Consider the following 21842-nt stretch of genomic DNA (forward strand, 5'->3'; position numbering starts at 1 on the left):
TTCAACCCTAGCTTGACACTTAGCTGTGTGACCCTGACTCATTTTGACTATTCCCACACCATTTTCTCTTTGAAATGGGAGGGTGGGATGAAACTGTCTCTAAGTTCCCTTTCAGCTCTCAGTCTCTCATCCTGTGACCTAAGCCTTAGGTGCTAAGAAGACATTATGGCTCTTACAGAAGGTGATCTACCAGGAAAAACATCAGATCCTTAACACTGACCTTTGAGACTGCTGCCAACTCAAGCTGGGTCCCTTTTGTTTCTAGGGTGAAAGACAACCTTCTCAGGCAAGGATGTCAGACTTTCTTGCCTGGATCAGCTCTCCTTCACAAACTCTACATTCCAGCCAAACTAAGTGATTGTTCCTCACACTTAACATTCAACCCCAATTCTGGACTCTGCTTCACAAATACCCTTCCCTCTCTGGCTTCACAGAATCCTTCCCTCTTCTGGAATTTGGCTCAAAGATCCCCTTAGTTGTTGGGGCTTCCACTCTTCTGCATTCATATCCTAAGCCCTGAGCAGAGTGCAAGCACTTATTCATCTTAATATCCTGGCCAGCAGCCTGGCACACAGCAGGTACTTAATGTCTTGGGTTTCCATCCCAGAACCAAAGGAATGTGCTAATAAAGAAAAGATCTGGTTTGTTAAAGAGTTTTTATTGAATCCTTTTGATACAGGGAAGCCAAGCAGGGCCCTTCTTTCCCCTCCCTCAGACCACCTGTACAGGCTCTCGGAACAGGACTGACTTTGTCCAGTAGCTTCAACATGGCAGTGACACGGCAGCTGATGGGCTGGTGATCCCCACACATGGAATGCCAACAAAGGCATCTGGTGGCTTCCAAGTGGTTTTTTCCCTCCCGTTCATGAAGGATCTTGCACCCAAAAATACTTTCTAAAGAGTAAACAGCACTCATTAGTGGCCTTTGTTTCTCACAGAAAGCCAAACAGTGACATCGGAGGGAAAGTCATTGTTTTATATCAGCAGGGTTCGAAAGCAAAAACAGATAGAGGGAGAAACTAAAATCTGAATTAGCATGGAACAACTCAGCAATTAGGAATCTTATTTTCTCAACCTTCTACCTAGGGCCCAAGTGTCAGAATGTGATCATAAGCCACTCCTATTTACGGTATGAATAGCTAATTTATGACCAGGGAGGCTCCCAAGCAGGAGACTTGCAGATGACATCAAGAGTTAAGTTAATATTACACCAAGGGCAGGCAAACAACAGTCCCTTGTTAGAAAGTTATTTGGTCCCGCTGGTCACTAGGTTTATCAACAAACCCTGGGATTTTGGACACTGGCTTCATTAATGGTCTATGCCACAAGCGATCCTAACTTCCCATAATTTCAATGAAGAATAGCCCAAAGGACCCTCATTGATGGCTATTTATTTTTTACCGAAGGCAGCCAGTTTGCTAATTGACACTAATTTTGAGGCAGCAAGCTTGACTTCCTTTCACATATCCTGTTCAGGAGCAAGCTGAGCCTCCAATTACTCCAGAACTGGTAGATTTCTGGGTATTCAGACACATATTGCCTAAGCTCCCCCTCCAACATGGTGACATGAATGTGACCCTGGGACTAAAACCTGCGCCAGCCAAGCACGAGCACAGAGGTCTGATACCAAGCTGGAAAAGCTTCAAATGTGGGGCCAACAACAGATCATGTGTCTGTTATATGAGAACTAGCCTCACTGCTGCATTGGAGGCTCATCATTGCAACACTGGCTACTAAAAGATTCCATTTTCTTTTTTGACCACAGTTAACTCCTGAGGACTATCTATGGAAGTCACAACCTGCATCAGTGGTGGGGGGAAGAGGACATACTCACTCTAATGAATCATGACTCTTTTGGATGAAGTACATAAACACATCTAGAACTACAGTAGAAAACTGCTCAAATTAAGGACAAGAGCTGTTCAGCTTTTGGCATGCAGGCTTCATTTAAGATTTCTGGCTTCAGGTAGTTTTTAGAAGAGAAAATGTTTTCTTTTTATCACTAACCTAAAGGAAATATCTGCTTAACCTCTGCCTTTAAAAGGAGAATGCAGCACCACTGAGGGTGTGAAAAGAGACAAAGGGAAGTGGGGCACCAGAATCAGTTTTGATAACTTCCTAGTTCCTTTCTTTAAGCAGGCCCCAAAGGGCTCTTTAGGACACGGCTGCTTGCACTAGTTCTCTACTATTGAGACCACATCCTGCTCAACTGACCTCTAACCTGACAAGGTGCACAAGCCAACTGTCACCCTTTTTAAATATGGAGACCAGCCCTGTGTCCAACAGCCACACAAGACACAAGTTAGGGCCATGCCCTTCCACATCATTTAGTGACTAACCAAGGGTTCTGATAATTCCCTCCCCCACAGGTCCCAGGCTATGTATTTCTATAGTCACAGAAAGAACACCTTGTATGTCAGTGCTTTGAGGCTCACTATACTGCTTAGTTATAGTTTTCATAACTTAACAGAGCAAAAGACATTCTTAACAATAATATTAGTTAAAGAAATTAGGTCAAATGAACTCGTTCTCCTTATTCCTTCCTTAAAAAAGTTATGATTTATTCCAAGGCATTGTCATAGTGGAAATTAAAGTTTAACTCAGTAATACCAAGCTGTAATAGAGTCAGTCAGATTTTTTTTTTTTAACAAAGATGATCTCTAGTAAAAGAATAACTTTATACTCCTCAAAAACTTCCCAATTTTAAACCTAATGTTCCAGTCCAGGGGTGGGGAACCTGTGGCCTGGAGGCCACATGTGGTCCTCTAGGCCATCAAGTGCAGCCCTTTGCCTGAATCCAAACTTCACAGAACAAATCCCCTTAATAAAATAATTTTTTCTGAAAAACTTGGACTCAGTCAAAAGGCCACACCCAAGAACACAGAATAGAAGGCCATATGTGGTCTTGAGGTTGCAGGTTCCCATCACAACTCTAGTCCAACTCAAGTCTCATGCTGCCCCACCCATCCCCCTTTAAAGTGGATCCTCTTGGGCTGTGAAGTCATGACACCAGAACACAGATCTTGCTCAGTTCATTCCAAAATCCATTTAAATTTCATGAAAAGGATAGATGAAACCAGTTCTTTGGTGCTGTAAAACCAAAACAACCATAACACTGAGTTTCACATGGATATAATTAGACTAGATGGCCTCTGACATTCCATGGTTTTTCGTTTTTGGCATCAAGAAGAGAAAGCTTCACTGTTACAAGAGGGGAATTGAACAGACACACCTTTGGAAATCGAACTAATATTACCTATCTTCTTTTACAAAATTCAGGGGTGGAAAATGTAGTGTGAATAATTTAATTATACCATATACAAATTCCTGTAAAATATGCCAAAATGACAACAAAATATTTTACAAACAGCTTGCTGGAAGCTGTGGTCATTTTCATCAACGGATGATCGTTATATGGGAAGCAGTTATGTCCAGATCTGTTTTGGAAGGATACAAAACCTTTAAGCTTCCTTCCATGTCCACAACTCGGACCTGCTCCACGATTAATGGAGAACTAGCATCTTTTTCAGCATTCTGGTTAGACTGGAGATTGAATGGGCCAGAAACACCATCAGCTTCTGTATCGGAGAGGGACTGTTCCTCTTTATTTTCTAAAGTGAATTTGTTGAGCTCCGCCATTTTCTGCAAAAGAAGTTTTATTTTAATTGAAAGAATGAGGTGACCTCTAGAGTCTCTTCCAGTTTAATAATACCAAGGGCTTAAGGCAGTTTAACATTTCTCTGTAAAACAATGTAGGAAGCAAACATGTCAAATGTAACGAGCAAGAAAGCCAGAGGGCAAAATTTCCCTCACTTCTAAATACATTTCTACTTCTCAAAGACAGTGAATGTACTTGATTTACTGAGCTCTTACCAAAATGAGGGTGTCCATGATATCCTTACAGATTTGCAGACTTGTGGCACTTGTTACTTCCAGAAATAAATCAGAGGTTGTTGTTTTAATCTAAAGTTGCAAAAGATTTCAGAAAAAATGACAGTTGTCAAAAATAGGTGTTAATACCTGCGATTTCTACTCTAAAAGAATGTACAGAATGCAATTCTAGAAGCCAAAAAAGTTCCATCTCTCCTAAAGGAAAATACTCATGTGGAATGATGCACTGCAGATTTTCCTATTATTACATCATTGATAGTTTCTAAACACTGGACAAAGCTTTTCTCTGCTTCAGTTTGTTACTAAACACAGTTGTGGAATTTTAAGAATGCTTTAATCATCAAGTGTCAATAACTTTTAAGCAGATGTGCTTACCTATCCATGATATAACAGCAGAAGACATTTATAATACATGTCTATGATGTCACACATACCTTTGTCTTTTCACTGTTTGTTATTGGTGGGAAAGAAATAACCACATTATCTGCATCTACCAGACAAGGGTAGTTTTCTTTTCCATCTAGTAAGTGAAGGTATCTGCCAAAGAAAGATAAAAAAGAAGGGAATGACTGGAAAACATGGCTACTTATTCAACCACCTGAACCCCAATCATTGACATGTAACAATCTGGAAAGGGCCTGGGATGAAGTTTATAAGACCCAACTCTAACACTATGATCCTAATCTACTGAAAAAAGGTCTGTTGAACAAATTAAGAGCATAACAACAAGGAAGAAGCTGCTGATACACTGTAGAGAATAAATAGTTTAGATACATGTATATGGATCCAAACGAGGCAATGTGGTCTAGTGAACAGGGAGCAAGCCTCAAAGTCAGGAAGTCCAGCATCTGACACATAATGGCTGTGGGATCCTGGGCAGGCAAATGTCTAATATTCTAAGCTACAGAGAAACTGCTTTCACTGGTGGAAGGAATGTCTTCACCTGGGAGTTCTCTATAACATGAAATACAAGGTCCAGTTGGTATTCCTATTTTACACAAGAACAAGATGTTAATTATAAATAATGTATCTTATTCATCCTGACCAAAATAAGGGATCTATGTAAAAGGGACCAGGCTGTCTAACATGGTGGTACCTAGACTGGCCTTCCAGGACTCACAAGTTTTAGGGTTCAGAGTTTCAGTTTTTTCCATCCACATAATTTTAGAATTTTTCTGACTCTTGTCAGCAACAACATTTCCTAATTATCTGGGAGGTGTCGGCTGAAAGAAAAAACTCCTCTCTTAGGATTTAAACCTCCAAAATGATTATTGCTCATTTAAAAAAAGGAAACCACAGCCTAGAATGCATCTGCTGATATTTCCTGGGTGTCTAAGAAGCTCTTAAATTTTAAAAAGTTTCTAAAATTTGAGAAGAGTATGGCAAAAACCCATCTGGGAATAAGGCCATTTACTTCATCTGCAAACTGAATTATTCATGTCTTCATGGGAGAAAAAGAGAAAATTTGGAATCAAAATTTTAAAAGAATACCCCCCCAAATATAATGAATTGCCATGTCAAAAAATAATGAAACATGCTGCTCACCTCCTGACGGAAGTGAGGGATGCAAAGAACTCAGGGCAAAATGAGACATACATAAACACACACACATCTTTGTATTTCCCTTTCGCACACAGACGATGTGAAAATCTGTTTGACTTCACTAAGCATTTGTAACGGGGATTTTTTCTTTTGTTCTTGACTGAGGTGGGGAGTCTCTGAGGTTGAGCTTTGTCTCCTGGGTTGTTTTACTCCCGTCTCCCTTCCTCATCCCCCACTCTGTCCCTCCCTCTCCCAAAGGGTTCAGTGGGCCTGAGGTGAGGGAGCAGGGACCAACCTGTGCAAACCTGAGACGTTCTGCCTTTTCTTCTGCTTTCTTTGCTCCTCAGCTTCCAGCTGTAACTGTCGGACAAGGTCCTTTGCTTTGATTTCCTTCCTCCCTAAGGGGACAATCTATCAAATGAGAAAGAAAAAAATGCCTGAGAGGTAATACTGCCAATTTTGGAAAATCACCTGATCTAACCTAGGATGTGACAAAAACACCCCTCCCCGTTCTCTCTCCCACCTTTCTCAATTCTCTGAGGTGATGCGAGGCATCTCTCTGAGCCGACAGTCACTAAAAACCTTAGACTTCTAGAGAGGGAGTGTGGTGAAATGATGAGGGCACTGGAAATGGAGTCAGGAAGACCTGAGTTCAGACCCCAACTCTTTTACCAATCTCATGTGAGCCAGAGCAAACCATTTAACCTCTGTGCCTCAGTTTCTTCGCATGTAAAATGGGGTTGGATTCTATGGCCTGAGATCCCCTTCCAGTTCTACTCTACACTACCATAATCATATGATATTGACTTGCCAATGTCCCATGTAACAGATGTTCCTGTACCTGAGGCTTTACTTCTGCTGTTTCTCAACAATCTAAGATACACATAACTTTCTAATATCAGATAATTTTCTGTTAACTGGTAGCTCAAAAAATCTTATTCATTCTTAGAACAAGTTTCCAAAGAAAATCAACTACTACACAAGCCATTATTTTAAAAATGTTCTAAATAGGGCTAAAACAGAGCATATGGCTTGCTAAGTCAGAATCATAGGAAGCCCATGAGTGCCCTAGTCACACACAACTTCTACCTGTTAGAAAATCATTAACAATTAGGGCCAGTAAACAAATGGAAAGAAAATGGCAATCAGATCTTAGACACCACCTGCCCTCTTGGCTGGTAGGCACGCTAAGCCTCCAGTTTTCCAATCCCTCTTTCTGGAGACTCTCAATTTCCAAACATTGTGACTAATGTACAAGAAAGAGGTGGCTGGATATGGATACCTTTCAAACTAACCTTAACCTGGAGGTGAGCATGTTAATGAATTCCTGAAGGTTATCAGATCTGAGTGAATTGGACCAAAGGAAAGAAGGAACAGCATAAGCTGAGCTGGTCAAGTTAGGTGAAGTATGCCCAGGAGAAGCAATATCCCTGCCAAAGCCTCAAGTGTCCTCAGGTAACCCTGATGCTATGTTAGGGAAGAATTCTGGAGAAGGGAGGGGGAGGGCATGCTATGAGCAAACTTCTTCACAAAGGTGTGGCTATGAACTTGGGATAGAGATCGAACACCTACAAGTACTTCCCTGTTTCAAAATGAGCAAAAATGTGCAAGATTACAAGAGGGAAAATCTCACTATGTTAGTTTGTTTGGAATGGAATCTGGGAATTTAAGCATCTCTAAGCAGAGCCTGGTAGGATTTAGAGGCAGGGCAAAAGGAGAGAAGGGAGTGAGGGGTTTTTGAAAATTTTTTTTAAGGAAGCGAGTTTTAAGCATGGATGAGCCTGAGCTTGTCACACATATGTATGTATGTATATATATACACACACACACACACACACACACACTCCCCCCCCATCTTTAGGTTTATCCAGGAATATGTGAAGGTCAGGAAATGTACAGGGGATTGAATGTTGTCTGGAACTGACCCTCAGGCAACTCCAAAACTCTGAGTAACAGACAAGTTGGAATCTGCACTGGAGGAAGGAATTTCCATACCAACATCATGGGCCCTTAACATTCAGGCTTATGCTGTCATTCACATATAAGCTCCATTTGTGGGGAACATCACATGCCAACAAGACAAGCAACAATGCAATGGGGCACCTTGAGTTCCTGGGGAGCCTGTGCTCCGTAGACCAGGGGGCCTTTGATCAGCTTAAGGTCATGACTTGCTATGGTTGCTGCTGTTCTTTTCTCACACATGTCTTCATGGAGTTTGGTCTAAAACATAAGTTTGAGAGGATTATCAAGATATTAAGGTTGCTCTAAAAGTAAAATGAAGGACAAAATGATCTCTAACCCCCAAGGGTCCACACCAATGGCTCAGTGACTGGACACTGGTAACCAAAGTTTCCAATATCCTCCATTAAGGCAGCCCTTCTCTATAACCAATAAATGGCTTGTATTATGAGAAAAAAATTAATGGAATTATCAAAATTAGTTAATTAACATTAACAGAAAAAGTTCTTCTGTGTTCACATTCACCGGCATCACTATTATCTAAATTAGAAGACTATTTGAATTCTCAGTGGGCCAACATTGAACTCCTGACTTATGGCTGAACTAAACCAAATAGGTCTAGAGGAAGAGTTAGAAAGCAGTTCTTTTCCTAAATATTTATACTTTCAAAAGCAAAGTTTCTGACAACTTGTTTTATGATCATTGTCAATCCAACCAAGGGAAAAAAATGCATGGTAAATGTAGATTTACAACCCATTTTGTAAAACAATTCTGGTCACCTACAGGAAAGATCTGGTAAAAACATGTTAAGATTTTAGTTGAAAGACTGGTAGATTCCTTTAAAAGCTTAAAGATGTAGCTTTAAGTTTTGGGGGAGGAGAAGTCAAAAGGAACAAGAAAAATCAGGCTGGTTGAAGCCCTGCCAATTTAACAATACACACCCTAAGGACTAAAACTGCAGCTTGGGGCATAAAGTTAATCCACAAAAATGCCCTAAACTTCAGGGGATGTTTCACTTTGTTAAATTCCCCTGCCAGTTTAAGAAAAGGAAGATTTTGTGTGCATGGGAAAGCTAAGACAACTTTACTAACAAAAGGGAACTTCTCAGTTTTCAAGGGAACACCAAGACTTTTCTACAACTGGACTCCAGCGGGGATTTGAGACCTACTGGTTTCCTAAATGAGTTTTCACCTGTGTTTAGCTCCCCATTCTAACCCAGTTTGGAGTAATGGGGCCTAACTCCTAGGGTACAACCTGCATCGAGAGAAATCGCTTCAGAGCATTTCCTGGCCTCAAATTCATGCCTTTGACAACAGCGCACACGATGTAGGGACGAACGTCCTTCACCAATGGGTTTACTTTTACAGTCACAGACGTGGGATTTTCAGAGACATGCAGAATCCTGATGAGAAGTTTGTTCACTTCCTCTACTTCCTCCTCTTCGCCTTCTCCACTCTCCTTTTTCTGCTTTCGCTCCCTCTTTTTCTTCCTGCTTTCTTCTTTTTCAGAGCCGTCAGTCTTGCCCCTTCCTTTGCCCCGTCCCCCAACTCGCAGATACTCCAGAATGGACTTTGGTTGGCAGCCATTCACCATTTTCTCCAGGCGTTTATCTTTCAATTTGTTTCCTTTGAAATTGATCTCCTTGAGTTTTGGACAGTCAGCAAGTTCCCCAGGAATTTCACTTAACTGGTTATTAGCAAGATCCAAAGTCTGAGGAAGTAAAACAAGTGAGATTAAGAGGTGATCAAAGACAAACTTATGGGATCATAGTTCAGAGCTGGAAGAGAACCCAAGGGTCATCTAACCCCCCATTGGGGCAGGCTCTCATTGCCTCACCATTACCACAATAACTATTGGGGGCAGGGGGAGGAAGAGTCTGTCTCAAGTCTTTTCCCACTCCAGTTCATTCTCCAATCAGTCCTTCATAACCTGATCCTCCCAGCTCACATCATCTTTCCAGTCTTCTCAGACCTTACTCCCTGAACTGTTCTCTTCAATCAATGGCCTCCTGGTTGTTCCCATAACTAGGCACTACTCCATCTTTCCCTCTAGGCATCCCAATTTAAATCCCGTGTTCAACATCTGAGTCATACCCTCAATTCATCCAGTTTACATCTGGTTTCCTCAGCAGCTTCCAAGTCGCCTCCAATAGACCATGAGCTCCCTGAGGGCAGGGATTGGCTTTAGCCTTTCTTTGTATTCCCAGCTTTTAGCACAGTGCTTGACACAGAGCAAATACTTATTAAATGCTGACCAATCCAACACCCTCACTTTTATGGATGAACAAAGTAGGGCACAAGGCCACTCAACATTTATTAAGCACCTACTATGTGTCAGGTCATGTGTTAATGGCTGGTGATATAAAAAGAGAAAAAATGTCACACAGTCAGCAAGTCTGAGGGGCAGGATTTGAACTCTGCTGATTTATTGTCCTGTTGTCCTAACTTCTCTTTTCACCAACTAGCTCCATCCTTCCTCTACAGAGCTCAGGCTCAGAGGTTAGGTCAGCAGTGAGGGACAGGCCAATGCAACATAGATTAGCATGCATCTAGAGCTGGAAGAGACCATGCTTCTCACAGTCCCTCCCTCTGCTCATTTTCTAGATTAAGAAACTGAGGCACAGAGAGATGAAAATAATCTACCCAAGCAAGTCAATGAGTAGCAAATGTCAGAGCTAAATCATCAAATGCAATGCGACCGGACCACACTGGCTCTTTACATTTGTCTCTAAACTCTTTGGGCAGCTAGGTGCTGCAGTGGATAGAGTGCCAGGCCTAACTAGGAACAACTCATATAGCCCTTTTGCTTTAGTTTCCTCATCTGTAAAGTGAGCTGGAGAAGGAAATGGCGAAGCACTTCAGTATTTCTGCCAAGAAAACTCCAAATGGGGTCGAGTCAGACACAAATGAAATGACTCAGCAATTAAACTCTTGATTTTTTAAATAAAACTCTGATTTTTCATGTCAGCAGCCTTCCAAGAACCATGACAAAAGCACACTAAAATGATCCCAGGGTTTAAAGAAAATGTTTATCTATGGACAGCCCATTTAAGAGAAAGAAACAAAGGGTAAGAAAAAATAGGCACTAATCTGGATGGAAAGGTATTAACAGTTCCTAACAGTGGTAGGAACTCAGAAATCATGGCATCCCAGCTTCTCAGGAGAGACACAGAGGGGCCTGCCTGACTTGTCTAAGTTTCACAATGACCTTGCTAGGAGGAGGGCCAGGTCTTTGGACTCCACATGGTAGCTCCTGATTTATGAAGCACTTCCCATGTACCAGGCTCTGTGGTAAGTGCCTCAGAAATGACAAATAACTATTATTGTCCCCACTTTTACAGATGAAGAAATGAAGGCAGACAGAGGTTAAGTGACTTTCCCAGCCTAAGGTCACACTTGGGTGACCAGGTTTGAACTCGTCTTGCTGACTCCAACCTCTATCTGTTGAGCCACTAGCCTTCTCCAGCAAGAGGTTTCCCACCACAGGCCTCAGGTTGCCTGTTACACAAGGTGAGAGACATCATAGAGTAATCAATTAGCATTCATTAAGCACCTCTGTGCAAAGTTCTGTGCCAGACCTTAGGGACACAACAACAAAAAGCCGCTGTCCTCAAGAAGCTTACTTTGTAATAGTGCAGGAAAGGTTGGAAGATGCCAGGCTAGGGAGAGTCTTAAACTCTAAACATACAAGTATTTATTTGATCCTCAAGATACTAGGAAGACAGGGTCAGACGTCTTCTTTAGGAAATGCCCTCTGGCACCTCTGTGGAGAGGATGGATTGGCTTGGGGAGATCAGTAAGGTATTGGGAGAGGTGATGAGGGTCTGGGGTTGGGAGATGTGAAACAGGATCTGACAACTACCTGGATATATGGGGTGAAGGAGAGACAGGCTGAGGATGCCACCAAGCCTACGAACACGGTTGACTGGAAGGATGGTGGCACACTTTACTCACAAGTTCAGTGAAGAAGTAGGTCATGAAAAAAAGATAATGAGCTGTTCTGGACATACTGAGTCTGAAATATCTAATAAGCTGGTGATGTAAGCGTAGAATTCAGGGGAAGAAATAGGGCTGGAATAACACATCTGCAAGTCTCAAACAGAGATAACTGAATTAATTCATAGATAAGGAGGATACCAAATGAGAGAAAAATAAATTAATTCAGAGCACACCCCAGTTAGGGGGCATAACATTGAGAATGATCTAGTGGAGACTGAACAGGAGTGGCCTGTCAGGTAGAAAACCTGAAGGGAGCGGTGCCACAAAGGCCCAGAGAGCAAACTATGAGTCTGTCAAATCCTACAGAGGTCAAGAAAGTGAGGACTAAAGAAAGTCCATTCCATTTGAGTGAGCAGTTAAGTGGTCACTAGTAACTATACAGAAGGCAGTTTCAGGTGTTATTCACCTGAGGCTGGAAACCACACTGCAGAGTACAGAAGGGGGGGAGGGGCAGTGGGAAGGGACAACAATGAGCAGGACTGAGAAAGGGAGGAGACATGGTAACAGGGCCTAGTGAAAGTTTTTTTTAGAATGGGGAAGACTTGGGTGCATTTCTGGGCAGGTGAGAATGAAAATTAGAGAGAGAGGATGTTTAACAAGGGCAGACTGCTAGAGAAGACTGAAAGGATGTGGCAAGTACGATCAAAGGTACAAGTGAAAAGATTAGCAAGTCTTAGCCAGGAGAAGGGCCACTCCTTCATCAGAGACTGAAGTCCAGGAAGAGACAAGAACCATGTCAACAACAGCCAGCATTTACATAGCAGCAAGGTGGCTCCCAGAGGGTGCTGGACCAGGAGTCAGGAAGACCTGAGTCCAAATCAAGCCCCAAGACACTTCCTAGCTGGGTGACCCTGGGCACTTAGCTTGTCTGCCTCATCTATAAAATGAATTGGAGAAGCAAATGACAAACTGCTCCAGTATCTTAGCTGAGAAAACTCCAAATGGGGTCATGAAGAGTCAGACACAACTATTGTCTCATTTTACCCTCATATAAACCCTGAGAGGAGGCTTCTGTTGTCCCCATTTTACAGTTAAGGAAATAGGCAGATAGAAGTGACTTTGCCAGTGTCCAGCCCTCTAACCACTACACCACCAACTGTTAAGAGATTGCTTGATATGGACATGGGGAAAGAAGAGGGAGCCCATGGCAAACGGCCCTCATCTTATTGGGAAAATATAGTAAGTCTCCAGAAAACAAGATAGGATAGAAAGAGAGGTCTGAACACTACTGAAGATTTAGCTGTTGTGTTTGTCTTTCGTTCCTGAAGAAGACCATGACATCAAGATGATGACATGACTTGTAGTTGACTTTGATTTGAATGAGGGAAAGCTGTGCAAGGTCACCAACCTCACTTTCTTAAGTCATCTGGGTCCAGTGGCCTGATATTCATCACCATGACTGGAGATGGCTCAGGATGCAATGGGAGATTCTGGCCCTTTCAGGCTAAGGTCTTTTCATATTCTCACTTTGAGTGAGATACACCCATTCAATGAATAGGTTTCTTTAAGTAGTTACTCAAGGGATGGCTCAGGTTGTGTTTGTCCTTTGTTCTTGAAGGACCATGACATCAAGATGATGACAGACTTGCAGTTGACTTTGATTTGAGTGAGGGAGGCTGAAGAATTGGAACAATCTATGCAAAGAGGGATAGAAAACTGATTAGGAAAAGAATCAAAGGATCACCTTGATGAAGCAAGGGCCCAACTGAAGTTAGGAGATACATCTAAGTTAATAGTGCAAGGGGGCTCCAAGTCTACTCAGTCGATTCAGCAACACCTTGAGTAGGAGCAGAGAAAGCAAATGGTGGGAGTGATTAGGAGTTGGGGATGGTAAATCATAGGCTATCTAGGTCAAATGATTCAAGAATAGAAGAAAAGAGTTTTATTGGTTGATTAGGAAAGGGGAAGAGTGAATAGAGGGCCAGTTACTCAGGAAGAACTGGGCTCAAGTCCAGCTTCTGATACACACTGGCTTTAGGACCATGGACAGATTTTAAACCTCAGTGCCCAAGACTTCACTCTGAAGCTCTAAGTTAGACTAACAATGCCTTGGGTGTACAGCACTGTGCTGGCCACTGGGAATAAAAAGCCAGTACTTGAAAATATTAGCTTGATAAGGGTTCCATATACCTCACCAGATGGTGCCAAAGGAGGATTATGATGCAAAAATGGTTAAGAATCTAGTCCAACTCCTTGATGTTGCAGAAAAAGAAAACGAGCCCCCAAAATCAGATGGAGGGCCTCTGACTCTAGATGGTGCTTTCCAGAGGACTATGAATCACAGCCAAAGGTTTGGCAACAAAGCAAGGCTCCTGAGCAGCAGGCCCTCCAATCCTGTAAGCACGTCTTGGGATTCCTCTGCCTCTCCTCCTTTTCTACAACATCTGATGCCACTCTGACCTCCTCAGATAAAAGCCCAATAGACCCTTGGTATGGGACTCCTTACAGCCAACCCTTGGAGAAGCCCTGAATCCTCTGGAAGGTCCAACTCTAAATCTAAGGCTCCCTCAGGGCCTTCACTTTCTAAAAGGATGTTAGGGAAGCTACCAGCCAGGAGGCTGGACTTCCCAGAAGGGCCGCTGCCCGTCTGCTCCACAGTCTTCTCTAGTCTGCAATGCCAATCGCAGGTGTGCAGACTGGGCAAGGGGCAGGGCCCGGGTGGGACCTGCCGAGCCTACGAGCCCTGGAGCTGCCCCTTCATCCAGAAATCGAACCCTTCCCGGCTCCCACTTGTGGACTGGAGGCCCCGCCCCCTCGGGGGGACTCGTTCCCCACCGCCCCGCCCCGCGCCCCGCCTCCCCAGCCGGGGACGGGCACCTTGAGCGCGGGCAGCGCCGCCACGGCCGGGCTGAGCTCCTGCAGCTCGTTGTCGGCCGCCGCCAGCTCGCTGAGCAGCTGCAGCGCGAAGAGCTCGGCCGGGAGCGCGCGCAGGCGGTTACGCGCCACGTTGAGCGTCTGCAGCCGCGGCGCGCAGCGCGCCAGCTCGGCCGGGAGCGCGCGCAGGCGGTTGGCGCTCAGATTGAGGCTCTGCAGCTGCGGCAGCGCCGGGGGCTCGGCGGGGCCCAGGCCGCGGCCCGGCGGCAGCTCCTCCAGCGCGTTCCCGGACAGGTCGAGCACGCGCAGCGCGGGCAGCGGGCCCAGCTCCGGGCTGAGCGCGGGCCCCAGCGCGTTGCCCCGCAGCACGAGGCTGCGCAGGCGCGGGAGGCCGCGCGCCAGTCCCGGGCCCGGCTCGCGCAGGCTCGCGCAGCCGCACACCTCGAGGGAGTGCAGCAGCGGCAGCGAGAACACGCGCGGCGGCAGTCGCCCTCCCGCCGCCCGCACGCGCTCCTCCAGCGCCGGGCCCGTCAGCAGCAGCTCCCGACGCTGCTCGCGCTCCACCAGGTCCACCTCCGGCCACGGCTCCGGCGCTTCGGCCACCGCCGCCGCCGCCGCCATGACTCCCGTCCGCCTCAACCGCAGGCCGTCGGCCACTAGCGCTTCCGGGGCGCCTCCCCTCTCCCCTCAGTGACGTCACTTCCGTGGGAAAAGCTAGCGAGAAACGGGGAAGGCTAGAGAGTCGTTTCGTGGTCCATAAGGAAAAGCTCGAGCGCCACCACGAGGAGGCGAGGGTTCCTGAGGTTGGCCTATTGGCCCATAAAGAAACAATAGAAATGTATAATCATACAAGTCATTCCCCAATTGACAAATGGTCAAAGGATATGAAGAGGCAATTTTCAGAGGAAGAAATTAAAGCTATCTATAATCATATGAAAAAATGCTCTAAATCACTATTGGTTAGAGTGATGCAAATCAAAACAACTCTGAGGTACCACATCACACCTATAAGATTGGCAAACATGACAGAACAAGAAAATGATAAATGCTGGAGAGGATGTGGGAGAGTTGGAACACTAATTCATTGTTGGTGGAGCTGTGAGCGCATCCAACCATTCTGGAGAGCAATTTGGAACTATGCCCAAAGGGCTACAAAAATGTGCATACCCTTTGACCCAGCAATATCTCTACTAGGACTATATCCCCAAGAGATCATAAAAATGGGAAAGGGTCCCACATGTACAAAAATATTTATAGCAGCACTCTATGTAGTTGCCAAAAACTGGAAGTCAAGGGGATGTCCATCAATTGGGGAATGGCTGAATAAATTATGGTATATGAATGTAATGGAGTACTATTGTGCCATAAGAAATGATGAACAAGAAGACTTCAGAGAGGCCTGGAAGGACTTATATGACCTGATGCTGAGTGAAAGGAGCAGAACCAGGAGAACTTTATGCACAGCAACAGCCACAGTGTGTGAGAGTTTTTTCTGGTAGACTTAGATTTTTGTAATAACACAAGAACTTCTGAAAAAAAAAAAAAATCCCAATGGTGGACCTCAAGGCAAAATGCCTTCCACACTCAGAGAGAGAAATATGGAAGTCACTCACATAATGTAGCAGATCATGTTTGTGTATGTGTATCTGTTTGTGTATCATGTTCTGATTTGTTGTACGGATTCTTTCATTTATCTTAGTCTGACTACATAGCATGACTATAGTGAAAATATACTCAATAGGAAAGTATATGTAGAATCTATACAGAATTGTATGCAGTCGTGGGGAGGGAGGGAGGTAGTGGGGGGTGGGTGGGGAGGGATAAAATCGCAATTGTATGGCAGTGATTGTTAAACATTAAAAAAATAAAAAAATTAATAAAAAAAAAAAAAAAAAGAAACAATAGAGTTGCCTCACCATAGAGAAAGCTAAGGATGGCTAGAGAGTTCATGCGTTGCTGGGGGCGAGAGGACTAAAACGCCGCCGCCCTGTTGTTGGTGCCAAGGCAACTCCACCAAGACCGATGGTGCCACGCAAGGCCCTAACACAGAGACAACCTCAGGAGGCTGGAAAGTCTCCTTCAAGTCACAGAAATAAAAACACCAGAGAGACTTATGGGAAGACAAGCAGTAGGACTTCCTTCCCACAAGAACGCTGTACCATAGAGAGCTCTTGGAGGCTAGATAGGCACACCATGGCCCACCGGAAGCCATGACCTCGTGAAAAAAATGGAGCCATCACCATGGAGAGCTCCAAGAAAGAGCGTCACCCCCTGCTCGGGGGTGAGGGGAAGCTTTGGGATCAGTGCGTGTGATCACAAGCGTGGTTTCAGTGAGAGTCACACCGTGAATGTGGGAAAAGCGCTTCCTATGGAGAACTGCAAGACAGGTAGGAGAAGCCTACCCTGAACCAAAAAGACTGGAAAGGCCGTGACCATAGAGAACTTCAAGAAAGGCTAGAGAGTCGTACTGTGGACTACGCTTGGGCGTTTGCCATAGAGAACGAAGGAGAGGGCTAGAGAGTCGCGCCGCTCTGACCATAGAGACCTCCGAAAGAGGTTAGAGAGTCGCACACTACTTACGCTCCGTTCAGCCCCGCCCCTGAAAGGCGGCGTGGTTACCATGGAGAGCTCCTGGGGAAAAGAAAGCAGTTTGGTTGGGTTGTGTTGCCGGAAGGGTTTCCCAGCTGGCCACCCAACTACAAAATAATGCTAACAACAATAATAACATCTTATCTCTGTGGTCCTTTGAGTTTTTACAGAGTACTTTTCTTCCAGCAGTGGCTGTGCCAGTTTACATATGGGGAAACTGAGACCCAAAGAGGAGAAGGGACTTTTCAACAGCAAGGGAGTAGCAGGAGCCAGGACTCATATGTCCTTCTGTCGAAGATGGATTTTTTGGAAGAAAGTAACCAGCTCCATTTTTGTACTGTAATTGTTGTTATTACATGCATGTTCTGAACGGCTCCTTCCTTTCCCCAATCACTTAATTACAAAAGAAATTAATTATGTTAATTAATTAATTAAGTTAATTACAAAAGAAAACTTCCCAGGGCTTTGGGTTCCTGGAACTCACTTACTTATTTTTATTCCATCTAATCAGTCAGGAAGTAGGAGCTTAACAAATGTTAACTAACTAAGGGATAAAGAAGATACTGTTTTCTTTGGTCTGATGTAAATAGATATGCTAATGGCCTTTGTGATAGTTTATATATCCTTTTTCTTTTACTAAAAATGTACTTTTCCAAGCTCACATTGGTCTAATCAGTCAATTAGACAGACTAACTTGACTGTAGCATAATGATGTCATTTTGGTCCTCAACAACCAACCAACTAACCACTTTTTCCTGTGTATGAACTCTACCTGATCTCACCCAAAACTGCTTTCCAAACCTACCTACATGACTTAGTCTTACCCAAACTCTGGGTCACATAGCTGGGTTATTCATGTAATGGCTAGCAAGGACCCTTAAAATTCTTGAAACACTTTTCTCAACTTTTTGTTGGACTTTCAGTTGTATATAATGTTCCTGAATGTCTCTGTTATTCTGACATTATCTTTGTGAAGAAGGGAATGTGTTGCCTTTTCTGTTTTACATAAGGGAAGATTTGAGGCAAAGAGGCAACAAGAGATTTACCCAAGGCCTCACAGTGAGAGAAACAGGTTTCCTGATCACCAGTCTTGTATGCTTTCATGGGATCTCACAGATGCTCCCCAAGACATTTCCATACATCTGAACTTACTCTCCGCGTTATGTGGAAAATAACTCTTGGACTTGGCAGGTATCTTTCATGATTAGATGGATCATGGATCTAGAATCTAGTCTTTCAGCCACCAGGTGTGTGTCTGTCACATCAGAAAGAAACACATATTTACAAGATGATTCCAGGTTCTTCATCAAGAAAGCCCTGTTTTAGGGAGGGGCACAGCAACTCTGCATAAACTTCAGGGCCTCCATATGCCTTGTCCTAGGAAAATGGTATCTAATGTTTTTGATCGAGTGATTTTATCAATAAAAACTTTAACATACACTCCTAATATTTATATTTATTAATTAATTGTGTATGAGAATATTGTATAGAGAGTTGGCTTTGGAACCATGAAGATCTGAGTTTAAAACATCCTACTTCTGGCATATATTGGCTATGTGACCACTGTTAAGTCACAAACTCTCAGTGTCCTGGGAACTCTTTAAGACTATAAGTTACAGAGAAGACACCCATATTGGTGGAAGGACTTTCCTCATCCAGGAGTTCACTGTGCTGATTTTACATTGCCCTCCCCCATGTGTGTATAACCCTATACCCAGCCTTTGTTATCTACTTGACAATTGAGTTCAACTCTCCCTCACTTGCATCCAATTCACTTGTACATCATGGCATCACCCTCCTGATCTCATGGTCCTCTTCAAGAATGAAGGACACACAGCAACAGTGACATTTAACTGATGCTAATTAAACTTTTCATCTTCTAGTCTTGCTTCCTGATTTATTGACCTCCAGTCGAATGGACCAAAGTGGGAGCAATGACTTTCTGGGAGGATATTAGCATCTCTGGGTTGAGGAATTCCCCAACAGTCACTACCAGATGGACCCTACATAATAGTTAATATCCATGTTGCTATTGTTGTCGTTTATCCAATGACATTAAGAATTAAGTTAAGATCCAAGAAAAGAACTTGAAGAAACTCAAACAATAATATGCTGGCAAAAAAAGGTATTAAACAAATGGTTAAGTCAAGCAAGATTATTTACAGAGAGGAGGAGCTAAGGTTTGCAATATTAGATTAGGTAACACAGTGAAGAAGACCTGAGTTCAAATCCAGCCTCAGACACTTATCAGTTGTATCACCCTGGGCAAGTCACTTTACCTATGTCTTCTGCCCCAGTTTCCCCATCTGTAAGGGATTATAATAGCACCCATCTCTCAAGGTTGTTGTGAGGATCAACCGAGATAAAAAATTTTAAATGCTTTCTAAACCTTAAAGCACTATAGAAATGTTAGCTATTATTATTATTGCTATCAACAATTACCAAAAGGGCATTCTTAAGGAGCCCTGACAATAATTGATTCAGACTTTATAAGAAATAGAAGCTTTGTAACAAATCTCTGCCCAGTAATTAGAAATACATGATCAAGTGGTCAGAACTATACACAAGAGGCTCATGAGTCTTCATCTCCATACTACAAACAGAACTTTCAAAGTATTTTTGAGAATTTGGCAAATGAACTGTGCTGGGAATGGGGCACTGTCTTATAAAAAACAAATATCTCAGACATAACATTGACTAATAAGAACTTAAGAATGCCTTTTAAAATAGATTTAACCACAGTGAATACAAGTACTCTCAAAACAATACAGAATGGGAAGCTTTTAAAATATAGAAATATATTGGAAACAGCAAAACCACATGGAAACAGGATGAAATATATTTGAAACCAGTTGCACTATCTCCTCTTGGAATTGTCCCAAAGATGCTTTCAGTGAATCTACAGAAGATTAGCCCATATCCTGAGAGAAATCATTATTTTACTATTATATTAATAACCAATTATTAAATCAGGATCTAGACTTTTCTCCTTTATTTCCTCATGTAAGGCCAAGCTCCTGTAAAAAATCAGTCTCTGAAGGACATGACTGATTGATGAGTTTGCTTAACCCTGAAGGAAACATGCAATTCAATCTTGGTCAGGACCCCAACCACCTAGGAAACCTAATTTCTGTTTAGAGCATAAATAGAATCCAATCTGGGTAAGTTATTACTCATCGAAAAGGAGCCATGTCCTTGCTCCCCTCCATTAAAGTTTAGACTGGCCAAGTTCATGAAGAGAAAGCCAACCAGAGTGGTCTAGATGGAGACGAATTCCCCCATCCATATTGCTGGAGGTGGTTGAGTTTCATGATTAAACCACATTCTCAGCAAGAGGAACTGAAGGCTTCTAGCCTACCTCTTCATTAAATGTCTACCCATCAGAGTTGATTTTCACCTGTCAGGGACATTCCCTTTTACAAAGGTATTTAGGACAGTCAGTGTCTCCATGAGTTTTTCTTTGGTTACCGAGAGAAACCATGGACCATCAATTTATTGATTGTTGCTAACCTAATTGATAAATTGATTATTAATTACTCAGAAATTCTGCCTCTGGGCAGAATTTCATTCATCACAATTCCAATACTTTTACTCAATTATTTAAAAAGTCAACCATTTACCATTCTGTACAATATTTTACTGAATATTAAGCATAGAAGAATAATATCAACCTAGTGAGTTATTCCAGGATCATTTCTGAGTTCCATAGAACATAAAGGTGAAAAGAAACCTTAAGAACAACTGATATTTATATTTATATTCTAAACTTGGCAAGCACTTTGTGTATATTATCTCAAAACCTCACCTCTTCCCAAGTTTCCTATTTCCAATAATAATGATAATAACTAGCATTTTTATAGCCCTTTAACATTTAAAAACTTTACATGTTAACTCACTTGACACTCATGACAACCCTATGAAGTAGGTGCCATTATCACCCCCATTTTAGAGATTGAGAAGACTGAGGCACAGGCAGATTAGGTGACATGTCCAAGGTCACATAGCTAGTAAGTGTCTAAGGCAGGATTTGAATTCAGGTCTTCCTGACTCTAGACCTAGCTCACGATCCACTGCTCCATCTAGTTGTCTGGGTGCCTGTTATGGGTACCACCATCCTTCCAGCCCTCCACGTTCACAGCCTAGGAATTGTTCTTCACTACGCACTCTCCCTCCCTACCATATCCAATCAGTTGCCAAGTCTTGTCAATTTTGCCTTCACAATATCTTTTAATCTTTTCCTTTCTATCTGCTCACATCACACTTCCCCTGGACTGTTTAAACCTCTCCCAAATGGTCTCCAGCTTTCATCCTCCAAAATCACCAATGGATACTCTTCAGATGTGAATCTTGACATGTCATTCCTTCCTCAAGAAGCTCTCCCTCTGGCTTGTCCTATAAAATACAAACTCCTTTTTGGTTTTTAAAGTCTTTAACAATTCAGCTCTATTCTACCCTCCTGGACTTTTTGTGTATTTTTCTCCTTCATTCACTCTATGCTCCAGGCCAATGGATATATTTGCTGTTCCCCATACACAACATTCCCTCTTGGTGGTCTCTAAGATCCTGTCCACCTCTAAATGATCTCCCATTTCCTTGTCTTTACACAAGCTAGTCCCAATTCCTGGAATGTATTTCTTTCTTGCTTCTTCCATTATAGAATTCTCTAGTTTCCTTCAAAATTTCATTAGAACACCATATTCTGAGGCCATCACCAGTTGTCTTGACTTTTGTCCTGCCACTGGACTCTAATGACTCTGGAGGAAAGAGTGAAGCTGATGACTTCGTGCAACTCTGCCTCACTTAAATTGAATTCATCGGCAAGTCAAGATATCTCTTCGTGTTGTCATTGGGCCTCTTCGCAAATGAATGACAAACAATAACAATACCATATTCTATAGGAAGTCTAGCCTGCTCTCTTCTCATTTTAATCTCTATCACTAGTGTCCTTTCTCTGGAAATTTTCTACATATTTTATATTTCATTTTCTATATATTGGTCATTTCCCCCTAACTGAATGTAAGTTCCTTAAGGGCAGGGACTGTTGTTAAT

At 43.0% G+C, this 21842-nt stretch overlaps 1 protein-coding gene and 1 long non-coding RNA gene across 2 annotated transcripts; one reads left to right on the plus strand and one right to left on the minus strand.

Annotated features, from left to right (window-relative positions):
- Nucleotides 1–639: 639 nt before the first annotated feature.
- Nucleotides 640–14875, minus strand: LRRC47 (leucine rich repeat containing 47). Its single transcript, XM_072608651.1, has 7 exons — nt 14208–14875; nt 8647–9102; nt 7537–7653; nt 5729–5844; nt 4326–4428; nt 3874–3963; nt 640–3642 (listed from the first exon to the last, which is right to left on the minus strand). The coding sequence occupies exons 1-7, from the start codon at nt 14823–14825 to the stop codon at nt 3397–3399; spliced, it is 1746 nt and encodes a 581-aa protein (XP_072464752.1). The 5' UTR covers nt 14826–14875; the 3' UTR covers nt 640–3396.
- A 1184-nt stretch (nt 14876–16059) lies between these two features.
- Nucleotides 16060–18240, plus strand: LOC140504101 (uncharacterized). Its single transcript, XR_011966965.1, has 2 exons — nt 16060–16760; nt 16980–18240. It is a non-coding gene; the product is annotated as an uncharacterized lncRNA (long non-coding RNA).
- The last annotated feature ends 3602 nt before the right edge of the window (nt 18241–21842 follow it).

Source organism: Notamacropus eugenii, chromosome 5 (assembly GCF_028372415.1).
Source record: "Notamacropus eugenii isolate mMacEug1 chromosome 5, mMacEug1.pri_v2, whole genome shotgun sequence".
Classification (NCBI taxonomy): domain Eukaryota; kingdom Metazoa; phylum Chordata; class Mammalia; order Diprotodontia; family Macropodidae; genus Notamacropus; species Notamacropus eugenii.

Bases quoted from the DNA above. Each gene is read 5' to 3' on its own strand.
- LRRC47 (XM_072608651.1), bottom strand. From the start codon at position 14,825: ATGGCGGCGGCGGCGGCGGTGGCCGAAGCGCCGGAGCCGTGGCCGGAG. The intron at 5,845-7,536 runs GTGCCCCATTGC...CTCATTTGATAG, and splicing joins AGGCTCCCCAGGAACTCAAG to ATTGTCCCCTTAGGGAGGAA. The intron at 3,643-3,873 runs GTAAGAGCTCAG...CTTCTTTTGCAG, and splicing joins TCATGGACACCCTCATTTTG to AAAATGGCGGAGCTCAACAA.